The 22,931-nt window shown below is 44.8% G+C and overlaps 1 protein-coding gene across 2 annotated transcripts in view; it reads right to left on the reverse strand.

Moving 5' to 3' along the window:
* LOC137377607 (CMRF35-like molecule 2) overlaps positions 1-22,931 on the reverse strand; it is a 62,864-nt gene that overhangs the window by 29,675 nt on the left and 10,258 nt on the right. For both annotated transcript variants that reach the window (XM_068047429.1, XM_068047428.1), the window contains 2 exons: positions 19,559-19,915; positions 6,007-6,063 (listed from right to left, as the gene is read on the reverse strand). In XM_068047429.1, the coding sequence (XP_067903530.1) occupies positions 6,007-6,063; positions 19,559-19,915 (414 nt within the window). The remainder of the gene's footprint in view (positions 1-6,006; positions 6,064-19,558; positions 19,916-22,931) is intronic.

Genomic DNA, 22,931 nt, shown 5'->3' on the forward strand with positions numbered 1-22,931 from the left:
AGATATAAATTTTGAAAGAACTTTGGTTTTGTAGGACCTTCTGTGCAGTACCCACCAAATTTGGCAGCAAAAATATTGGAACTCGGTTATTTTTGTTGCAGTGGCAATGTGCTTTATGTGCAAAAGAATTACAAACAACAGAGATTTTGCTCTAGACTCTGTAGTAGAAATTGGTATATGTTGCACCTGTTTTTGAGTACAGCCACTGCCAAATTTGTGTGGTCCATTTTTTTTTTTAAAAAAGATGCCCACCTATGCATTAGGACCCTGAATATGTAAAAAGCACCTTCCTGTTGTTACGATCAACTGGTTCATGGTTTGTATTAATTTTCTACAAGTAACTTTTAATTCGGGAATTGAGTTTCTTTTTTAATGCAAGACAAATGAAAACACCTGGTTTGAGAAGCTGGCAAACAAGCCTAGGGTGGCCCATGTTTATTTAGTAAGGTCATATTGGGAAGTGTAAAGACTCTTATTGATGGAGATGATGTGTCTGCAGCTACCTCAGTCAGGGGTTTAAATTATTCATACGATTTCCTGGAACAAAGAGGTTTAAAGTTCAAAAGTTTTTCCAAGAGTGCTTACAGAGACAGAGCTGGAGAGGTGAGTGCCATAAAACTAGGTGGCCTCATTTAGTTGGGCAGTTGGAACCAGAAAGTCTAGGAGAGTTTGTTCTGTCACTGTTAGCAATATCAATTATTCGTGTGGGCATCAGGAATCAAAGAGAAGATTTGGAGTTGGAAATAATTAGTTTAAATTGCTATCCATGCATCACATTGCTATGCAGAGAGATGATGCTGGGGGTGCCTGTTGGTTTTTTGATCTGTGTGCTTGCTGACAGTCAGTCAATTGGCGACAAACAAGAGGTTGGCTTTAGACAAGCTGTTGGCTTTTGGAAGTCAGTTGGACTCAGGAGCAAAGAGGCCATCAGGAACCAAGTATGTTTCTGTTATGAGGCAGCTCATGCTCAAGCTGGGAAATCCAGATTCATGAGGTGTCGAAGGTGAACTGGAGGATTTGCCTAGCCGAAGCTAGATAGAATCCCCATGAAAACTCAAACCTCAGAAGGCAGCAAAAAAATTAAGGAAATCAAAGTGAATTCTCAAGAGTTGAGGTACACTTTGGATTGGTCCCAGGAGAAGTGAACAAAACACCATGATCCTGTAACATATCGGAAATTCTTGGGGTAGAAGTAACAGTCAAATAGGAGTGTCTGTGAGACTTAGCATTTAAAGATTTTACAGTTAAAAAATAAATGTTTCCAAATTGTAGTGTTGTTAGCAGTGTTTTGCTTTGTTTAACTCAAGTTTTTTTGTTTAAAACATGAAATCTTGTGGCATAATTCTTTCAGAAATAACTGGGAATTTGACTTTCGCTTTTTAAAAGTTAACAGTCCTCAACAAGATTGAAACATTTGGAGCCAGGTGAAGGTGTGCTTCCCCAACTCCACTGGAGTTGCAATATCCTCCCGTCCATTGCCCACTTCATCAACCCCTCCCAAGACTTACCTCAGGGCTGCTGTTGGTGAGACAGGCAGCCTAAAACTGGCAAATGCCGACATCTCACCCCAATTATTTAGATAAGGCCAGAGAAGCAGTTTCTATCAATCTTTGGTCCTCTTGCTTTGGGCCCAAGCAAATTGCCGCCTCACGTGTCAGCGCATTGGTGATATCAATGCAATTTTCACGTGTTGAATCAACATTTCCTCTGTCTGAGGAGACAGAAGGAACAGAGTGAGAGAGTGAGAGCGAGAGAAACAAGGAACATTTGATATTAAATAAAAGCTGGATTCCTGTCATGTCCTGTCTCTGCGTCCCATGACTTGAAATTCAATGTCCTGTGTTGGTTCTTTGTTGCCAGGACCTGGTGCACATAATATTCTGTCTGTCACTGTGTCCAAGGACCACGTTCATTTGGTTCTCCCCCAGCAGTCTTCACCATGCTCCCTACTCTACCTCACTCTTCGTTGATCATGGTGCACATCCACAATCAGGGTCAAACACCCATCCAGACCTTATGGGATTGGAGGATTGCAGCTGTCGGTCAACATTGGTTGTTTTGAAATGGAGAACAATGGCAGTCATCACACCCACAAACCTCACATCCTAGAAACTCGTTTATTCGCTGTTATCCAAACTCAGTCAAGCCATTCTCGTGGATGCCACACAAGCATTAAGTAGGAAGTAGGGAGCAGGGAGAGGGGACGAGGGGTGAATAAAGCCAGCTACCCGCTTAAATTGCAAATAAGCATTTTTGTGTGCTTTAGTTTTCCCCCCACAATAAAACTGATGAAATATTGGGTAAAGCTGCAGCTTAAGTCACGACAAGTTATGCACCAATGCACTCCCACTATAACCACTTCTTCTCAGATATCAAACGTTATACCACTCGGTTTAATTTTTCACAGAAAAGCGAACTAAATAGCAGAATTCAATCCCAAAACACTAATCGAAATTGTGAAAACCAAAGGGATAGAAAATATTTTGACTTATTCAGCCGTTTTGAAGCAGTAGCCATAAGCACAGGCTATAATTCAGGGTTCTTTCTCAATTGCAATTTTTTTTTTCCAAAGCGACAGTATTTTTGGAGACTATCAGTCTTTTTGAAGTTGCTCGACAGCTTGTCTGAGTTTTGTAGGATAGCATGTAATACACTGAAAAACATAACTACAATTGAACTAAGATGTATGCCGGGAATTTCCTCGAGGATTCTCCTGATCAGCTACCTTAACTTGGCAGAAGAACCATCTATGCAGCCGACTGGGAGAGCTCAGAGGAAATTCCCAGTGGTGCAGCCAGATCTGACAAAAAGGAAGAGTGTGGTCTGAAATTGTGGTGAAGAATAGACATGTAAGGAGGGAATTAGGATTCCTACCCATCAGTTTGGATCAAATAGTCCAATTTAGGATTACACAATCTGGTCCTTAAGGCTGTATGATTTTTACTGCAGGCATCAAAATTCTGGCTTTTAAAATCAAAGTTAATTTTTTTCTACTTACTACTTCAACATTTTTGTCAACTTGCTGTGATTCCCTGTCCCCCAGCATACTGAGTTCAAAATCTATCAATGGCCATGGTATCTTGTCTAGCACTATATCCCAGTTCACCCTCAGCTCTTCTGCCTCTGATGTATTGTGTAGGTCCCTGCTCCACAATAGCATCAGAATCTGGCAGGTCTTCAGTCATTACATCCCTGGACTCTGAACTCTCTTTCAAAGGAAATCCCTCCATGCAGACACACCATCTTCTTTCAGGATACATCCTTGTGTGAGCAAGCATCCAGTGTAGGACTATTCTCAGAGATCCCTTCCAGCATCACTGTGGACCTGGGGTGAAGAATTTTGTATGGTACAGTGGCCTCTAGTAGCATCTCAGATACTTGACCAATGTCTAGACCGCCTGCCGATTCTGCAGCTAAAACAAGACACATTCTGTTCCTTTCTCGCTATCTGAAAGGACTGCTCCCTGATAATTGGCTACAGGTTAATCTTTGGTGATCCAATGCACAGGGAAATCAGGCCAAAGGATCATCTGGTGAGTCTCTTCCTGGGCCTGGTGCAAGCTGCAAGAGTGGCCCATCAGCCTGCTTGTCTGAACCTCCACTGTAAGCCTGGGTGGCCATGGCGTTTGGCAAGGGATTCATATTATTGTAGTTCCTTCCTGAAAAATGCAGGTATACGCACCTGAAAATCATTTTAGCTTAGGTGGATCAATTGAAACTTATCAGTGGTACTCTCCCAAGTGTTTGAAAACTACTGGCGACGCAAGGTATAAACCACTGAACCTATCGGTCCACCTAAATTAGGATTGTCTGCCAAAGCTCCTTCACGTTGATGTACTGTGCCCCACTTTCAAAAGCATCCACAAGACCTAACTTTAGTACTTGTGTTGCCTCCAATAACCTTCCTCCCAAGTTCCTGATTGGTGTCTGAGCCCCCTTTTGTAAACCATCTTTCGACATTTTATGTTAAATATGCTATGCTTATGGTGAAGACATTATAGGATCTTAGAAACAGGAGTAGGCCATTTAGCCCCTCAAGCCAGCTCCGCCATTAATGAAATCATGACTGATCTGTAACCTAAGTCCATATACCCACCTTTGTCCCATGTCCCTTAATACCTTTGGAAAACAAAAATCTACCAGATTTAAAATTTACAACTGACCTAGCACCAATTGCCATTAGCAGAAGAGTTTCAAAATTCTACTGCCCATTACATGTAGAAGTATTTCCTAATTTCACTCCTGAAAGGTCTGGCTCGAATTTTTAGACACTGCCCCTTTTCTTAGACTCCTCAACCAGTGGAAATAGTCTGTCTCTCTCTATCTATCCTATCTGTTCTCCTTAAAATTTTGAGTTATTAAGAGGAACAGATAGGGTAGAGAGAAAGTCATTAAGGTTTTTGATTTTCAGCAACAGAAAAGCCATCAGGAATCAAACCATAATCCCACCCATGACACACTCTTAACCACCCTATTCAGTTTTGGGCTTGGCAGAAGTGTTAACCCTGTATAAAGCTCCTCCTATGCATTTCTCTCCCCAGAGGAAGTAATTTTACCTTTGACCACTTAACTAGTGGGTCATTACTGCCCTCTGCTGCTCATCAGTCACCTAACAGTGATCGTCACTCAGAAATATCTCAGATCAATTCTTCAAGTAAAAAGCTGACAAAGGGATCACATAAAAGTTTGTAAAACAGTAAATAGTATAGAGATCAATCCAGAACATTACTTCAAGGTCGTGGGGGGGGGGGGGGAAAGAATTAATTATTGATTGATCTTTGTGTGAAGAACTTTCCATGTGTGAAATTAACTCCTGGGTAGGATAATGGAGGCAAAAACCCTGGAATCTTTAAAGAAACAGCTGGATGCTGTGATGGAGGAAGGATTGGCGTTTATTTTTGAAGGCATACGCTACAATGGACCAAATGACCTTCCTCAACGTATCTTGTTATCTTGTGAAAGAGCTAAAAGTGCACTGCCATTAATTAATGTTTCTGTCAGAGACAACATACACCCTGAATGCGAGCCAAAACAATGCAAAGCTTCTCACCTTCAGACTGTGTATATCTATTTCATGTAGGCCATCCGTTCAATAATATTAAGGTGGTACAAAGTTGCATAAGGTACAGTGAAATGGCATGTATGAAATGCTTGTTTCAGAGTCCTTCAAAACTACTGCAGACCCAAATGTAAACTCACATTTGCCTTTATTGTACTTCTTAATACCTTAATCTTAAAACATTCTGCGGGGCTACCTATTTGTATAAATCCACATTTTTGTTCAAGTTTATTTATGATCACAGCAAAGGCGGACAACTACGGAAAAAATCCAATTGTTAACTGTAGCAAAAATGGCCAGTCATTCCACTTTCAGAACCGATCGCTCTGAACCCTTGAGGTACCGATCGCTCCATCTGTTATGTTAACAGTGCAGGATTTTTGTCCACTAGACATGGTACTTTTCAGGTGTGCCACCCACCCATTTTGGACTAGGCACTAGGAATCTTGGAATAAAAACAAGAAATGCTGGAAATACTCAGCAGGTCTGGCAGCATCTGTGGAGAGAGAAGCAGAGTTAACGTTTCAGGTCAGTGACTCTTCTTCAGAATTACTTCAGAAATACTAATTAAGTAAAATAACTGAGCAACTCTGCAATATTAGCAAGCTTAATTTTATATATGGAGGCATGAGATGCAAAAGCATCAGAGTCCCAGTTGTCATGCCTTTGCATTCTGGATTGCATTCAAATGAAATAATACTCTGCAGACTCTTGCCTTCATTTTCCATCAGAATAGGTCCTGGTGTAACATTTCATCTCCATGGCAGTATGGTTAAACATAGCGGAAGACTCTGTACTCAGAGATCCTACACAGCACCACTGAGAATCTGGGGTTGAGAGTTAGTCCTGCTATTCTATCTTTTTTAAAAAGAAAAGACAAGAAATAATGTATTTTGCAAAACAAAATCACACTGCACAGGCCTACAGAAATAGAATAACAATCTTACCACTGGTAGGAATAACCACAGGGGACAGACTAGCCGGAGGTCTAGTGGAAGGCAAAGCTGGGAAAATAATCGTTAAAATGTTAGAGACAGTTTCATCTTCAAATGCAAAAATACATCCCAAGAATGAATATATGTAAAGATTGATTCAGCAATACTGCAACAAACATTAAAACTCAACTCTATTTAACTTAATGTATCAGTACAATTCTAAACATGACCGTAGAAATTTGAGTTGGTGCATTTAGTGGTTGCACATTTATGTACTTGCATAGCATTCTGTTGCCATTTTAGCAAGAGGCAAACAGAGAGATTATCTTCTTTCTGTGAAAGTAGAGAACAGAGGATTTGACACATAGCTATTTAGCATGCATCTATTAAAATCACCAGCGGTAATTTTCTGCCTTTAGTATTACCATCATACTTGGAACCAATATGCTGCAGGAAAATTTACATCACTATGCAGTATACTCGAGTGACATACTTAATTCATCACCTCAAACCTCCGGCACCAGCGCTTGCAGCGAATCCTGATAGGGGTGCGTATTTAAAATCTGTTCTGAACTTTGAGCTGTGCTCGACAGAGCTGGCTAATTCTAGTTGCTGAAATGATGAACTTACCTGCAGCTATATGGTCCTTTACTGAAAGCATACAACCATTTTTTAAAAAGGTACAAACACATCTGGATCTGGCAGGATCAAACTGGATTAAACCAGGTCACTTTAAAGTCTAATTTTGCCTTACACCATCATTGCTTTTGTTATATACTCACTCCTGTCAGACCATTCCCTTCTGTTCCTTTCCTGCACCCACTCTGTTTCCATGGCTCTGTACTTGCCTAAAAGCTGTTGATTTCTAGCATCTTCCAGTCCTAATGAAAAGTCACTGACCTGAAATATAGGCCAGAATTTTACTAGCCGATCGGAGATGGGCTGGGAGGCAGAAGGGGTTGGAAAATAGTGGCAAACGACATCACAAGCTGGTTTTAGCAACGGTGGTTGGGGTGGACAGAGGTGGTTACACTGGAACACAGTGGGAAGGTAATTAAGTCTGTTAAACAGGAAATTAACTGCAATTTTGCCAGGTTTTTAACAACTTACGAGTGCCATATGGAAATGGAGCTTCAATGAGGGGGAAGCTGAGCGGAAGGTGAGCACAGGCTGCAATTAGCAGCCATTGCAAGAGGTAATGTGACTTGTTAAGGAGGGTGAAACGGCGTGGACAGCGGCAGTACCAAAGACAAACTTGCCGAGCACAGCAGGAGCATTCTCCGGAGGCAGCTAAGATGGAATGAATTGAGACGTCGCTCTACAACCCCCATATCCCTGTGGTGGACGTGCTCACCTTCGTCAGCAGGTACGTTGAGGTGGCTGGAAACAGCACGGAAGTCAAGGGCACTTTTGGGAACTGGACAAGCAAAAGGCAGGTCAGGGTAACCTTGAAGGTGGTTTGTAATGGAGCTATCCTCCACACTCCTTCCAGCTTTGCCATTGCAGGAAGTCGAGGTTACTCAGCGTACATAGGGCAGCCCAAAGTGTGTCGCACTTGTGGTAAAACTGCTCACTGGGCCGTCAAGTGCAGTGCAACCTTTTGCCGGAACTGCAAGCAGGAAGGGCATTTGACAAAGGACTGCAAGGAGAGCAAGTGCTGCAATCTGTGTGGGGAGGGTGGCCATCTTTACAAGGCCTGTCCAAAATGCTCTGCCACCTATGCACAGGCCATTAAAACAGGAGCAACAATCAGAGCTGCTGCAATGGAGATTCGCCCCCACCGAGGCCTCAGGTGCACAGGGTAATGGGAAAAAGGGCATGGCATGCAAACAAAATGTGAAGGACACTTCAGAAATTGGCCAAACCCTTCAGCCTCCTCCAGAGAAAGAAGAGTTAATGGAAGAGGAGGCAACACCAGAACAAGGAGAGTGGCAAATTGCAAAAGGTAAAAATAAAAAGACAGAAAAGAAAGGGAGTCACCCTGCGAAGTAGTGGCAAGAAGCGGCTGATTGCCCAGTCAGACACGAGTGGCTGCTCATCCTCTGATGAAGGGCTAGAAAGCAGTCATCAGCAAAAGCAGCAAAACACCAAGGAGGTAGAGGAGACAATTGGCCCCGAGCTGAAAAACACTGGAAGCAGCAAAGGGTCCAGGGAACACCTGCTCTGGGACGCCAGAAGCAGCAATGCAACCAACTGCCCCCCAGCTCCAGGAAAGCGGGAGCAACGCTACCAGCAACCCCCAGCTCCAGGAAACTGGCAACAGTAATTGCCTCGATGAGGAGCAAAATTAAACTAAAACACCACCTGAGCACAAAGAAAACCTTCTGGATGACATAACCCCCACACCCCCAGCCCCCGATGTCACCCAGAAGGTACAATACTCCTGTGGCACAGCAGGACACTTTTCACAGCCCAACAGCTGTGCAACATTTTGTACAAGCCACAGGTATACAGGAATACACCCAGGAGCTGAAACTTGCACAGACTTTTGGATGTATAATCTAAAATCTTTAAATTTTGTTTAAAAAATGCCACAATTAACATGCGTAGCATTAAATCCACAGCCCGATGTTTTTCAATCTTAGGTTAACTAGCCAATATCAAAGTTGACCTGCTATTTTTGCAGGAGCGTGCAATACCGCACCTCAGCACTTACAGGCAATGGTTAAGGTGGTGGTCCCATGGGCCTTCAATCTGGTGAGGGGGAAATGATTCCTGTTCCTCTGGCCCGGGTATTCTGCTGTGGGAGGGCAACTTCACCATCTCCGAAATCAAGGTGGTGGTGGGCGCTCGCCTCCTCATAGCAGACGTAACGTACAACAATGCGGTTAATCAATGTGTACGCCCCAGTCCAATACAGCGATCGGCTGACCGTTCTCCAGCAGCTTCCACTGCTGCTGACGACATCAGGTCAGTCATCCTAGGCAGTGACTTCAACTGCATCATTGATGCAGCTGGATGATCAAGCAGTGACAACAGCAAATTGGACGTTACGTCCAGATTCCTGATGGAAACAATAAAAGATGCCAAGCTGTAAGACATCTTCAGCAACCCTGCAGATGGAGCGTAGCGTAGATAGACCTGATCAAGACCGGACGGGTCTGCCTGGTCCAGGAATGACTTCCTGTTTGCGTCTCGTGCATTCACTGTCAGGTCCACCGATGGCAAGCTGGTGTTCTTCTCTGACCACTGCCTCCTACTGGCTGACTGTCACTTACCGGATGACTAGCGGGTTGGCAGGGGAACATGGAAGCTGAACGTAAAACTGCTGGCCCCAAAGAACATTGAGGAACTCAAAAGGGATTACAAAGATTAGAGAACAGTGAAACCCCGCTTTGAGTCTCCGGTGCACTGGTGAGAAGCGATCAAGGCAATCATCAAGAGGTTCTTTATCCTCAAAAGGTGTTGAGGTGGTGAGAGAGAGACAGAGGTAAATGTCGCGCCTCCAGAAAAGAATGTGTTCCTGATGCAGTCAATGGGGGTCGAGGTCAAGAAATATCGCCAAGAGGTGAAGAGCCAGCAGGCCTCGCTCTTTGCCATGGAGGCCTCCAAGATCATCTCCCGGTTCAGAGTCCGCTCCGTTGAGCAGGATGAGACTTGGTTGCGTTTCTTCTTCCCAAAGGTACACAAGGAGAGCTCTGTGATCAGCAGCCTAAAGGAGGAGGGCAACGCGATAATGTCACCACAAGCTGACATACTAAGGATCAGTAAAACCTTTAATGCCGGGCTGTACGACATGAAACATGGCTTCCCAGTCCTTCCCGTCATCTATCATGGAGGTCTTAGATGACAGTACGCGAGGAAGTCTGGACAGATTGCTAACTCTGGACGAGCTGACAAAGGCCCTCAGGTCCTTCGAAACGGGTAAAACTCCCAGAAGTGACAGCTTACCAGTTGAGTTGTATTCGGCCCTGTGGGACTGGGTCGGCCCAGACCTGCTGAGAGAATCATTCTCTCCTCGTTGAGGGTAAGAACCTGGTGATCAGGTGCGAGGCGCTCACATTGCTACTGTACATGGCGCAGCTCTGGCCCATTCCCCACTCCTGCGCCGTGGCCATCACCCGAGCTATTGTCCGCTTTATCTGGAGATCCAAAATGGACCGTGTCTGCAGGGACACTATGTTCAAACCTCTGGATAAAGGGGGGGGAAAACACACCCAATGTCGCCCTCATCCTGATGGCCATCTTTGCGTGCAGTTGCATCAGGCTGTGCGTAAAACCTCAGTACGCAAACACCAAGTGTCACTACGTGCGAGATTCTATCTGTCCCTGGTGTTGCGAAGGATGGGTCTGGCCATATTGCTGCAGACGCTCCATTCAGTTGGACTGTGCCATGCCACCTATCTTTTGCGGATAAATTTGAGCAAAAAAACACCTTTGACCACAAGTTCATCAGGCAGTGGTCTACACAGAATGTCCTCAAGGCCCTGCGGGAAAAGGAGATGGTGGATCCTGTCGGATGATTCCCTGAGCAGACTGTCAAAGTCATTTGGCAGAACGTTTCATCACCAGAACATTCAAACAAGCACCAAGATATGGCTTGGCTGGTGGTGAGAAGGGCCCTCCCCGTAACATCATTCCTGCACGCCCAGAGTCTCTCTGCCTCTGCACGCTGCCCTCGAGGTGGCTGTGGTGGGGAAGAGACCATTGTCCACCTCCTTCTGGAATGTGCCTTTGCAAAGCAGGTGTGGAAAGAGATGCAGTGGTTTTTGTCGAGGTTCATCCCGAGCAGCTCTAACACAGGAGTCTGTGCTCTACGGCTGTTCCCAGGGACACACACCGAGATAAATATCAACTGTTGCTGGAGGACCATCAGCTCAGTGAAAGACGCTCTTTGGTCTGCCTGAAACTTGTCGGTCTTCCAGTGCAAAGAGTTGTCCACTACTGAATGTCGCAGACTGGCATATTCCAAGGTCCAGGACTACGTGCTGATAGAAGCACTAAAGCTTGGGGCAACTGCTGCAAAGGCTCAATGGAGAAAGGCCACTGTGTAAGGCTCTCCTGCCATACTGAACCGAGGGGCTGGAACCTGTGTAAAACCCCTTGGGCTGTACGCATCAAAAATGTTTTTGCTGTGTAATGTAAATGTACATTGCATATAAAATGGAATGGCAAGATTTCTGAGGCACCTCATTTTCTGCATCGAAGGAATCTGATTTCTATTGTACTTTCCGAAATGCAAAATTTGAACTGTTCTGTTATGTATTTTTTGCTAATTTTTATGAATAAAGCATATTTTTGGGGAAAAAAGCACTACCCACCAGAGAGGGTCTACTGTCGGAGGTTCGACTTCCTGTAAGTGTCAGAGCAGCAGTGTTGCTGAAAACTGCGCCTCCCCAGGGAGAGAGTCACCGAGCTGTGTGCCATGATGGAGGAACAGCTGAGCCCAACAGGAAGGGGTGGGCACTCAATGCCTGTCCCACTGAAGATCATCATGACGCTGAATATCTATGCCTCAGGATCATTCCAGGCATCATCTAGAGATATCTGTAGGATCTCCCAGTCTGTGGTTCATCACCACATCAAGATGGTTACCAATGCCATGTTCACAAGCCCAGCCAGTACATTTGCTTTCGCACCAATCTAGAGGTCAGGCTGAAAGGGCAATAGAATGTGGGCCATTGCTGGATTCCTCCAGGTGCAAGAAGTAATCAACTGCATGCATGTGGCCATCAACGTTCCTGCAGACAAGGCAGCAGCCTTCATCAACAGGAAAGGCTTCCACTCGCTCAATGTACAATTGGTCTGTGACCAGTGCTAAGGGATCCTTCAGGACTGTGCAAGATTCCGAGGAAGCTGCCATGATGCCTAGATACTAAGGCAGTCCTAGGTGCCCGACCTTTTCTGGCCCCCAGCCCCCGTGCGCCTTGGAGGATGGATACTGGGTGACAAGGGCGGTACCTACTGAACAGATAGCTACATACACAAGGAGGAACACAAGCACAGATGAAGGAGAGAGATACAACAGCTGCCACAAAACAACTTGAGCGACCACTAAGAAGGCCCTTCTGAAGATGCGGTTCTGATAGATCTGGTGGAGCCCTTCAATATACCCCAGCAAGGGTCTCCCATATCGTGGTGTGCTGTGCTTTGCGTAACCTGCTGCTACAGAGGGGAGAAGCTTTGAACAATGAGGGCATCCTGAAGCACGATACCTCCTCTGTGGATGAGGATATGGAGGGGGATAGTAACCAGGCACAACAGGATGAAGCCCTCGAGGGACAGCAGGCAAGGTGTAATAAGATATGTATAAGGAGGCTCACAACTCACTAATACAGGCACATTTCACAAGCCTTACTTACACAACCAGTCAATCCAATAAATCTTCCACCTTCTGCTGACCTGTTGCCATTTCCTCGAATACCCTTACCATTTCCCTGGACCCATCATCACATGAGACAACAGCATGGGAAATGCACTGGCCTCATTCAATGTGGTCCTACCCAGCAAACCCTTTGCAGGAGCCATGGAGCTGTTAATGCCCCAGCAGTGTGTAAAATAATTAAATAATTCTTTTAGTGGTGCAGCATTTCATATACGCAGCAAGGTGACATATAACAAATATAAATCCCTGAAACCCAAGTGCAGCTTGGTGGACTTTTTCAACACACTTGTCGGTGCTCCCATGTGGTGCTCCCTCTGCACTGAGGTGAAGGCAGGCTGCTGACTTTTCTACTCCCTGGCTCTTGATGACGATGGCAGTTGTCCTCTGGTTGCCTGATCCTTGAGGGCCCTGGCATATTAAGCACAGGTCTGTCTCTACAGCTTCATGAGGCACTGGTGTCTGTCAGAGGGGACGAGGAGCCCCCATCCACGCCAGAAGCACCCAGAGAGGAGCCCCCAGATGCTGCAGACAGCTGCTCCTCTTCCCTTTAAAAGGACACACCTGGCCCTCTCTACTCACTTGAGGAGTCCAAGGACCTAGTGATGACTCCAGGCATCTCACCCCTGTCTTGCCCAGCCATTGTTCCACAGAGCTCACAGAGGTGGCGACGGCATGCAGATCTGCATGCAGCTTCGGCACAAACTGGGTGGTATGCTGGATGTGGCGCTCTGAGAGTCATCAACCACTCAATGGAGGAAGACATGCGTGCACACGACAGTGACATGGCTGCACTCGTAGTCTGGATGAACTCCTTTATTGTTTGAGCATGGGTGCACATAATGTCTGGAAGCTCTGCCAGATGTTAATGCTCCTCTCACTAGAGCTCCAGCAACTGCCACCTTGTTGATAACTCCAGAGACGTGTCATCAACGTGAAGCTGAGCCTCGCCAAGCCCTCCCACAGTGCACCATGTGTGAGTGGATTCAACTGTCACTGCCTCCGTCAGCTGCTGGGGCAGTGCTAATCAGAATGCGACCCCCGCCCCCCCACCCCAGCCCCACATTTACTAATCATGGGCGACTACCCATCAACGTGAGAGTATCTCCACTGGTGGAGGGTGTGGGAGAATGACGTGATAATGCACCCTCCGAGGTCTCCTCCTCCTCAGAGTTGGAGGGCTGTTGAGTAGGCTCAGCAGCTGGCTGCTCTTGTCCATTATGTACGAGAAAAAAGAGCGATGAGAGGGCTTTCTGACTAATCACCTGGAGCTCTATGTGACCAGTGATGCACACATGAGCACTCTGCTTTGTACTCGCCGGAGGGTCTCTTGCACTCACCCATTAGGCCACTCACTCTTTCGGGCTCCACACCCATCTGACCATCAGCAATTGCTTTGCCTGTCTCCATTCCTCCCAGTTCCAATGGAGTGAGGATAGCCAGGTAGGGCACCCCACCTCTGGTTCTTGACCTTTTCCTCATGTTATGATCTCTCTTCCTGAAAGCACAGAAATTTATTTTGCTACTTACCCATCACGGGACGCACACCCCTTGTCGCTAGTAACCCAATTGTTCATCATGGTGTCACAGGCATGCCTCCTGCATGCGGTCAATCAGTACTGGCTTTGAAAGAGTCACTGCTGCCTGATTGGTGCCCCGCAGAGAGAGACTAACGTGCACCTGACTGCCAATGCTGATGCCTGGGCATCGCCATGCACTGGGTGGGCAACCCCTTCTCCAATCACATATTTACCTTCAGTCACATTTAAGTCTGCAAGCTTAATACCATGCGCTGCACTCACCTTGCCAGAATGCATCAAGCCATTAAGCCTCTTTCGGCACTGTAGCCAGGTAAACGGGGGATAACCTCACGGCTTCTGATCTCCTCTGTGGTCTCCGTCCAGGTCTCCTCCTGTCATCCTGAGGGAACAGGACTTCCCTCTGTGCCCTCACAGCCTATAGAGCATCTCTAGGAAAGCATCATTCAATCTTGGAGCGACCCTTAACCTTCCTCCAGCCAAGTCAACAATTGGTGCGATTGCCAGGGGTCCCTGATTGCTCACTCCGGAGCTGCTGCATGAATGGCTGGCATTTAAAGATGCCGCCAGCATTTCCAGAGCTGGAGCTATCCCCACCTGTACGACCTAACTGTCCGGCTCCCCCGCCTGCCAGCCATTAACTGGCCAGCCCTGAGACTATCCCAATTGCAATTCCACCCCCACTTTCGGTCCCGGTTCAGGTAAACTCCTGGCCACTGACTACTTCTCTCTCTGAAAATGCTGCCTGACCCGCTGAGTATTTCCAAATTATCTGTTTTTATTCCCAAGCTTGGTTTTGTTGCTCATTTAGCAGCTGCTAATTTTTCGTTAATTTTTGTTAGCCAAAGAAGCAGACTACTATTTGATCCAAAGTTGGAAGGAACTTATTTTGGTTAGTAAATGATGGGAAACTATTGTAGAGGATCTGTGCATGCAAGTAATTGATTTCTGTGAAAGCTGCACCACTTCCAAGATACATCCATCAAAACCTTCTGTCGTTCATTCACATAGCCTCGCACCGACATGCAAAAGACCCTTTCAAAATGGCTTAACACCTTCTTCTTCGGCCTCCTTGTCTCGAGAGACAATGGGTAAGCACCTGGAGGTGGTCAGTGGTTTCTGAAGCAGCGCCTGGAGTGGCTATAAAGGCCAATTCTAGAATGACACACTCTTCCACAGGCGCTGCAGATAAAATTGGTTGTCGGGGCTGTTACATAGTTGGCTCTCCCCTTACGCTTCTGTCTTTTTTCCTGCCAACAGCTAAGTCTCTTCGACTCGCCACTCTTCAGCCCCGCCTTTATTGCTGTCCGCCGACTCTGGCGATCACTGGCAACTGACTCCGACGACTTGTGATCAATGTCACAGGACGTCATGTCGCGTTTGCAGACGTCTTTAAAGCGGAGACATGGACGGCCGGTGGGTCTGATACCAGTGACGTGCTCTCTGTACAATGTGTCCTTGGGGATCCTGCCATCTTCCATGCGGCTCACATGGCCAAGCCATCTCAAGCGCCGCTGGCTCAGTAGGGTGTATATGCTGGGGATGTTGGCCGCCTTGAGGACCTCTGCGTTGGAGATACGGTCCTGCCACCCGATGCATAGGATTCTCTGGAGGCAGTGAAGATGGAATGAATTGAGACGTCGTTCTTGGCTGACATAAGTTTCCAGGCCTCGCTGCCGTAGAGCAAGGTACTGAGGACACAGGCTTGATACACTCGGACTTTTGTGTTCCGTGTCAGTGCGCCATTTTCCCACACCCTCTTGGCCAGTCTGGACATAGCAGCGGACACCTTTCCCATGCACTTGTTGATTTCTGCATTGAGAGACAGGTTACTGGTGATAGTTGAGCCTAGGTAGGTGAATTCTTGAACCACTTCCAGAGCGTGGTCGCCAATATTGATGGATAGAGCATTTCTGATGCCCTGTCCCATGATGTTCGTTTTCTTAAGGCTGATGGTTAGGTCAAATTCGTTGCAGGCAGCCACAATCCTGCCGATAAGTCTCTGCAGACACTCTTCTGTGTGGGATGTTAATGCAGCATCGTCAGCAAAGAGGAGTTCCTGATGAGGACTTTCCGTACTTTGGTCTTCGCTCTTAGACGGGCAAGGTTGAACAACCTGCCATTTGATCTTGTGTGGAGGAAAATTCCTTCTCCTGAAGACTTGAACGCATGTGAGAGCAGCAGGGAAAAGATCCCAAACAGTGTAGGTGCGAGAACACAGCCCTGTTTCATGCCACTTAGGATAGGAAAGGGGTCTGATGAAGCACCGCTATGCTGAATTGTGCCTTTCATATGGTCATGGAATGAGGTGATGATACTTAGTAGCTTTGGTGGACATCTGATCTTTGCTAGTGGTCTGAAGAGACCACGTCTGCTGACTAGGTCAAAGGCTTTGGTGAGATCTATGAAAGCAACGTAGAGGGGCATCTGTTGTTCGCGGCATTTCTCCTGTAGCTGGCAAAGGGAGAACAGCATGTCAATGGTGGATCTCTCTGCTCAAAAGCCACACTGTGCCTCAGGGTAGACACGCTCGGCCAGCTTCTGGAGTCTGTTTTAAATGACTCGAGCGAAGACTTTCCCCACTATGCTGAGCAGGGAGATTCCACGGTAGTTGTTGCAGTCACCGCAGTCACCTTTGTTTTTATAGAGGGTGATGATATTGGCATCGCGCATGTCCTGTGGTACTGCTCCCTCATCCCAGCACAGGCAAAGCAGTTCATGGAGTGCTGAGAGTATAGCAGGCTTGGCACTCTTGATTATTTCAGGGGTAATGCCATCCTTCCTAGGGCCTTTTCCACTGGCTAGAGAATCAATGGCATCATGGAGTTCCGATTTTGTTGGCTGTTCGTTCAGCTCATCCATGACTGGCAGAGACTGGGCTGCATTGAAGGCGGTATCAGTGACAACATTTTCCCTGGAATACAGTTCTAGGTAGTGCTCCACCCAGCGGTTTATTTGCTTGCGTTGGTCAGTGATCGTGTCCCCTGATTTAGACTTGGGGGGGGGGGGGGGGGGGCCATCTTCTTGATGGTAGGCCCAAAAGCTCTCTTAATGCCAGCATACATTCCTCTGATGTTTCCGGTGTAGGAGGCTAGCTGAATACGACTACATAGGTGTTGCCAGTAGTAATTTGCACAGTGCCTGGCTGTTCTTTGTGCAGCGCTTCTGGCTACTTTAAGTGCTACAGATGTTAACTCGCTGGGGGCTTTCTTGTAGTTCAACAGTGCAATGCGCTTAGCGGCTATGACAGGTTCCAGCTCTTCAAAGTGAGATTGAAACAAGTCTGCATTCTGCTTCTCACGTTTGCCATAGGTGGTCATTGCTGAGTCACAGATGGCATCTCTGATGTGGGCCCTTTTGGTCTCTGCATCCCCTGTAGGAGTGTTCTGCAGGGCTTTTTCAAGTGAATTTAGAAACTTACGTAACAGCTGTGGATAAAAAATTCTGTATTGGATATTAACACCAGTATTGGATATTTCCTAAATTGATGCCATAGCGAAGGTGCTCAAATTAAGCTTTGTTACTGGACATCGCAATGAAGCCGCTGCCTTTTTCAGTTGCCAATAGAAACAGGAAGGTAAACCAGAAGTAAGTTGCTCTCCAGTGGGCCTGGCGATAAACTGTCAGGGATCTCAACTGGAGAATTCAAGCCCATACTCAACTGAGATTCAATATTCCTTCCCCTCATTACAAGGTTTGGTGGTTCCTGTCAGACCAATAAATGATGCAACATTGCTCCCGTGAATCATCAAAGTGCTGTATTTCCCACTAGACAGTGCAAGTAACCCAATTTTACAAAACAAATCCACAAAACAGGAATACAGACACATGCAACAAGTAGTTCCTTGAGAGAACATCATTTTTTTTTTTAAGTTTATAAAGTTGTGAAACAAATTGACAATAACTGGTGGTGCTGCACTGATGGACACTTTACAATGGTTTTTACATTCCAATATAGACAAAGAAGCTCCTGAGCAATTTCTTTCTTCTTTATTCATTCAGGGTATGTGGGCGTCGCTGGCTAGGCCAGCATTTATTGCCCATCCCCAATTGCCGTTGAGAAGGTGGTGGTGAGCCGCCTTCTTGAACTACTGCAGTCCTTGGGGTGTAGGTACACCAACAGTGCTGTTAGGAAGAGAGTTCCAGGATTTTGACCCAGCGACAGTGAAGGAAAGGCAATATAGTTCCAAGTCAGGATGGTATGTGGCTTGAGGTGAACTTGCAGGTGGTGTTCCCATGCATCTGCTGCCCTTGTGCTTCTAGGTGGTAGAGGTTGCGGGTTTGGAAGGTGCTGTCGAAGGAGCCTTGGTGAGTTGCTGCAGTGCATCTTGTAGACAGTGCACACTGCTGCATCTGTGCTTCGATGGTGGAAGAAGTGAATGTTGAAGGCTGTGGATAGGGTGCCAATCAAGTGGGCTGCTTTGTCCTGGATGGTGTCAAGCTTCTTGAGTGTTGTTGGAGCTGTCCCCATCCAGGCAAGTAGAGAGTATTCCATCACACTCCTGACTTGTGTGGACAGGCATTGGGGAGACAGGAGGTGAGTTACTCACTGCAGAATTCCTAGCCTCTGACCTGCTCTTGTAGCCACAGCATTTATGTGGCTGGCCCAGTTCAGTTTCTGGTCAATGGTGACCCCCCCCCCCCCCAGGATGTTGATAGTGGAGCATTCAGTGATGCTAATGCCACTGAACATCAACGGTAGATGGCCAGATTCTCTCTTGTTTGAGGTGGTCATTGCCTGGCTCTTGTGTGATATGAATGTTACTTGCCACTTATCAGCCCAAGCTTGGATGTTGTCCAGGTCTTGGTGCATGGGCTGCTTCAGTATATGAGTCATCGTGAATCGTGCTGAACATTGCACAATCAGCAGCAAACATCCCCATTTCTGACCATATGATAGAGAGGTCATTGATGAAGCAGCTGAAGATGGTTGGACCTAGGATAGATTTCGAAATTACAGCAAAAGTTCCCATCAAGCTTAGCGCAGAAACCACTATATGTTTTGGTGTGACTAAGGCATAAATACGCTCCAGGGCTATTATTTTCCAGCTAATTCAATCGCATAATTTCTATCTTGCTTGATTTCCAAATGAATTGATTCAATTTATTAATTGTGGCTTTTATATTTTTGAATGCTGCTATATTATCAGGGGAAAAACCCAAGTGTATGAAGCCCAAAAAAGTATTGCAGATACAATAATTTCTGTTATTTGAGTAGAGAGAGGACTTATTATTAGCTCCCTGCTTGAGGGAGATTTGCACTATACCAATACCAAAAGAGGTATAAGAAAATAAAACTTCTAAATTTGTTTTGGCAGTTGACTGAGCTTCATCTTCCAAAACCCAAAAGACTTTCTTCTTTAAACTTCTGGAATTCTTATTTAAGGGTCTTTATGCAGATAGTAAAACAAGTTTTTTTTAAAAAATACATCAAACCAATATTATGATAAGCATATTACCTGTCTCTATAATGTGGGAAAATACTTCCAACAGAAATATTCCTACATATTATGCAATTCAATGAAGGTGAGATTATCAATTGTAAAAATATTACAGCAACTTCTGTGAATCTATTGAGAAAAAATGGTTCTATAGGCTTAAATTCTAACATGCAAGGTCACATTTTTTTCAGCAATTATTCTGGTCCTTATTGTATCAAATTATTGACACTAGAAAGTAAAATAACCACCAAAAAAACTCTTACCTCTTAGCACTATTAAATTGACATCTGCATGTTTATTTGTTTTATTTAATCCATGCTTAAATTGCCATTTGACTTCACAAGTATAGGCCCCTCGATCACTGTATGCCAGATTGTTCAGGGTAAGTGAAACATCTCCAGATCCACGGCCACGCTTAATACTGATTCTGCCCCGATTGTTGAAAAGAGGAATATAATCACCAGTTTCATCTCTTCGAATAATGATTGTGTGCGTATTAATGTACCAGTTGACTTCTGCCTCAACATACAGAGCAGATGGACTGTAGGTACAAGGAATGGTGACTGATTTTCTCAACTGCCCTGTCACCTCCTCAGGAACAGTCAGTGTAAGTGAATCAGCTGTAAAATAGGTAAATAGAGGATATTAAATGACAGACTCTGTGATCCACTTAGAGGGAGGAAAGTCTAGAGGAATACTCAGCCAGTAGTGCAATTCTTCTGGTTCTTTCAGCTCCAGATCAGCTGGTACAAAAGCACAGCCCCATTGCAATCAATGAAGCTATTTTGGGCTGGACAAGGACTGTCTCAATTAGAGATGTCGGATAGACTAGAAGAATGGATGTCTAATTTAAGGGTCTCCATGCAGATAGTAAAACAAGTTTAAAAAAAAATACATCAAACTAATATTATGATAAGCATATTACCTTTCTCTAGAATGTGGGAAAATACTTCCAACAGAAATATTCCTCTACATTTTCCTTCTCTTGTAAATCTAATTCACAGCAAAACTCACAGCACTATCTTGTGTATTGGAACCTCCTCCCTAATAAGCAGTAACATGCTCAGATTCTCCATGCTGCTTTCACTGGTTTTCAGATGGTTGTGGGGTGGGCGTTTGCCTGAAACTGAAGCACTAGTACAGCTAGAAGGAAAATGTGATTCATCACTATTTCTGCAATGTAAAATCTTTTGATGATTGAATGATGCTCAATTATGCAAACAGTAATAATTTGCTGCCACAAAACTAAACCTAATTCAGATGAAAAGGTAACTTTGAATGAGGACAGGTATATGGTCATCTGTTCATGCAATTCTACAATCCTTTGCTTTTCCCATCATAGCATTCAGCTTTCTCTGAAATTATATGAACATAAGTTTGTTTCCACTGCCTTTCTTGGAAGTGTTAATTACCCTTTTTGTCAGTATGATGATTTTCTGCCAGAATGATGGTAACAGTAGGGAGAATATGCCCAGATTTGGACAAGTGGAAGGGAAACGATATGCAAATTACATAATCATGGAGTCAGAGTCATCTGATTTTACTACCCTTTTTTTCTGCTAAATATTATGATATAAAACTTACATCCAATGTTATTTGACAGCAACATAAAGGCAAAAATAAATTTAAAGGATTATAACCGGTCTTGGGAAAAAGCAATTTTAATTTCTGAACCATTTTTCTTATACTTTTGAGCTTTTCCTCCCACCTGCTAGAATGCTGAACTTTTTGCCTACTACTATGGGGCTTCCATTTTTGCATCCTCACCCTTTATCACTGATGACTATGGGATTTCCTTTGGGACTATCCGTCTCTCTGTTACATGGAATTGGAAGAGGAGATAAGGCTAGTTATCCAGCATGGGAGGCATCTGACACTCACCCACCAATACCTGCAGTGACCACAGTGCTCTAACCTGTACCTAACCCAGCAATAGCATTTGCTAAGGCTGCAATTCACAAGGGAATTTGTCAGCGAGTTATATGCCACATGCAGATCAGCATTGGCACTACACAGACAGATAGTGTAAAGATCACCACTGCCGTGAATCTTTACACTGTGGTTATTTCAGACTGCCCCTGAAGTTATCAGTAATGTTGACCAATCATTTGTGCATAAATGCATCAAGGAAGTTATAGGTGCACTCTTTGTTGCAGATAATCCAGGAGCAGTGGTATTCATTGTGGGCACAGGAAAAAAAAAAAAACTTTGGCTTGCTTTTAGCCCAATAACTCCCTCTCCAGGATTGCCTTCTCCCACCCTCAGCTTTGACTGTTGGCCAACTCAGCAAGGAGGCTGAACAATTTCCCATCCACCCACTACCAACAACAGCAGGTGTAGGGTCAGGCCCTATCTTTCACCTGTTCAAAGTTAAAATTGTCCCTCAAATGTATTAGCTTAAATTAGATAAAATAACCATGGGGTGTAACAGGCAAGCCGAATGCTGTCTTTACCCAATGTCCAGGTGGGCTTTGCAGATGTACTGCATTAAAATAGGAACCAAAACAATAGCAGCATTTTGTTCTTTCTAATTTTAACAGCATATTATCACACTCACTGAGTTCAGCACACAAACACAAACTGAACTTGGGACCTTTCTATTTTGTATGCCTCATGCAGTACCATATGCACTGAAGCACTGGTACAGCTAGAAGGAAAATGTGATTCATCACTATTTCTGCAATGTAAAATCTTTTGACGATTGACTGATGCTCAATTATGCAAACAGTAATAATCTGCTGCCTTGAAAACTAAACATAATTCAGAAGATGAAAAGGTAATTTTGAATGAGGACAGATATATGGTCATCTATTCAAGAAATTCTACAATCCTTTGCTTTTCCCATCAAAGCATTCAGCTTTCTCTGAAATTATGATAAGTTTGTTTCCACTACTTTCCTGGAAGTGTTAATTACCCTTTTTGTCAGTACTTCACAAATCATATCCCTATCTATTTTAGTACTCCAGGATAAATACCATACATTCCTGGAAAATTGCTCATTTAGAACTTCCATCTCACTGATGTCAAAGTCAGTAAATCTATTTTGATTATCATTGACAATGGAAGTTATATTACTGGGTGCCTCAGTAAATAAGTCAAGGAAAATTGCTGTATCTTCACAAATGAACTGGATGATGAAACAGTCATGCACTGCATTTAGTAACTCTGATTCTAAACCATTCTGGTATTATCAATTTATGTTAAGTTGGCTGAAATCATCCATTATTGCAACCTTCTGGTTTTCACATACCCTTCTTATCCCTCTATAAATAAACGGTTCTCCTACACTTGCCTGACAGTCAATTCAAATCCCGAATGTTACTTATACTCTAGCACTAAAAACATTTAGCCAGAGTAGTTTGTTAGTTTTATTTATACCAATTGCCTAGAACCTTCATTTATATAGCACCTACCACAACTTCAGGACATTCCAAATCTCTTTACATCCAATGAAGTACTTTATTAAGTGTAATCACTGTTGCAGTGTAGGAATTCCTCACCTCCCATGTGCCTTCAACATATAGAGCTGCACCACATCCTTTCCTATCCTCTTTTTCCGGAACACTGTAAACCGTTGCATTTTCTGGTATTCCTATTATACTGTAGTTCCTACTACCACAACAGCCTAAAGTTCAG

The sequence above is a fragment of the Heterodontus francisci genome, chromosome 15 (assembly GCF_036365525.1).
Source record: "Heterodontus francisci isolate sHetFra1 chromosome 15, sHetFra1.hap1, whole genome shotgun sequence".
NCBI classification, from domain to species: domain Eukaryota; kingdom Metazoa; phylum Chordata; class Chondrichthyes; order Heterodontiformes; family Heterodontidae; genus Heterodontus; species Heterodontus francisci.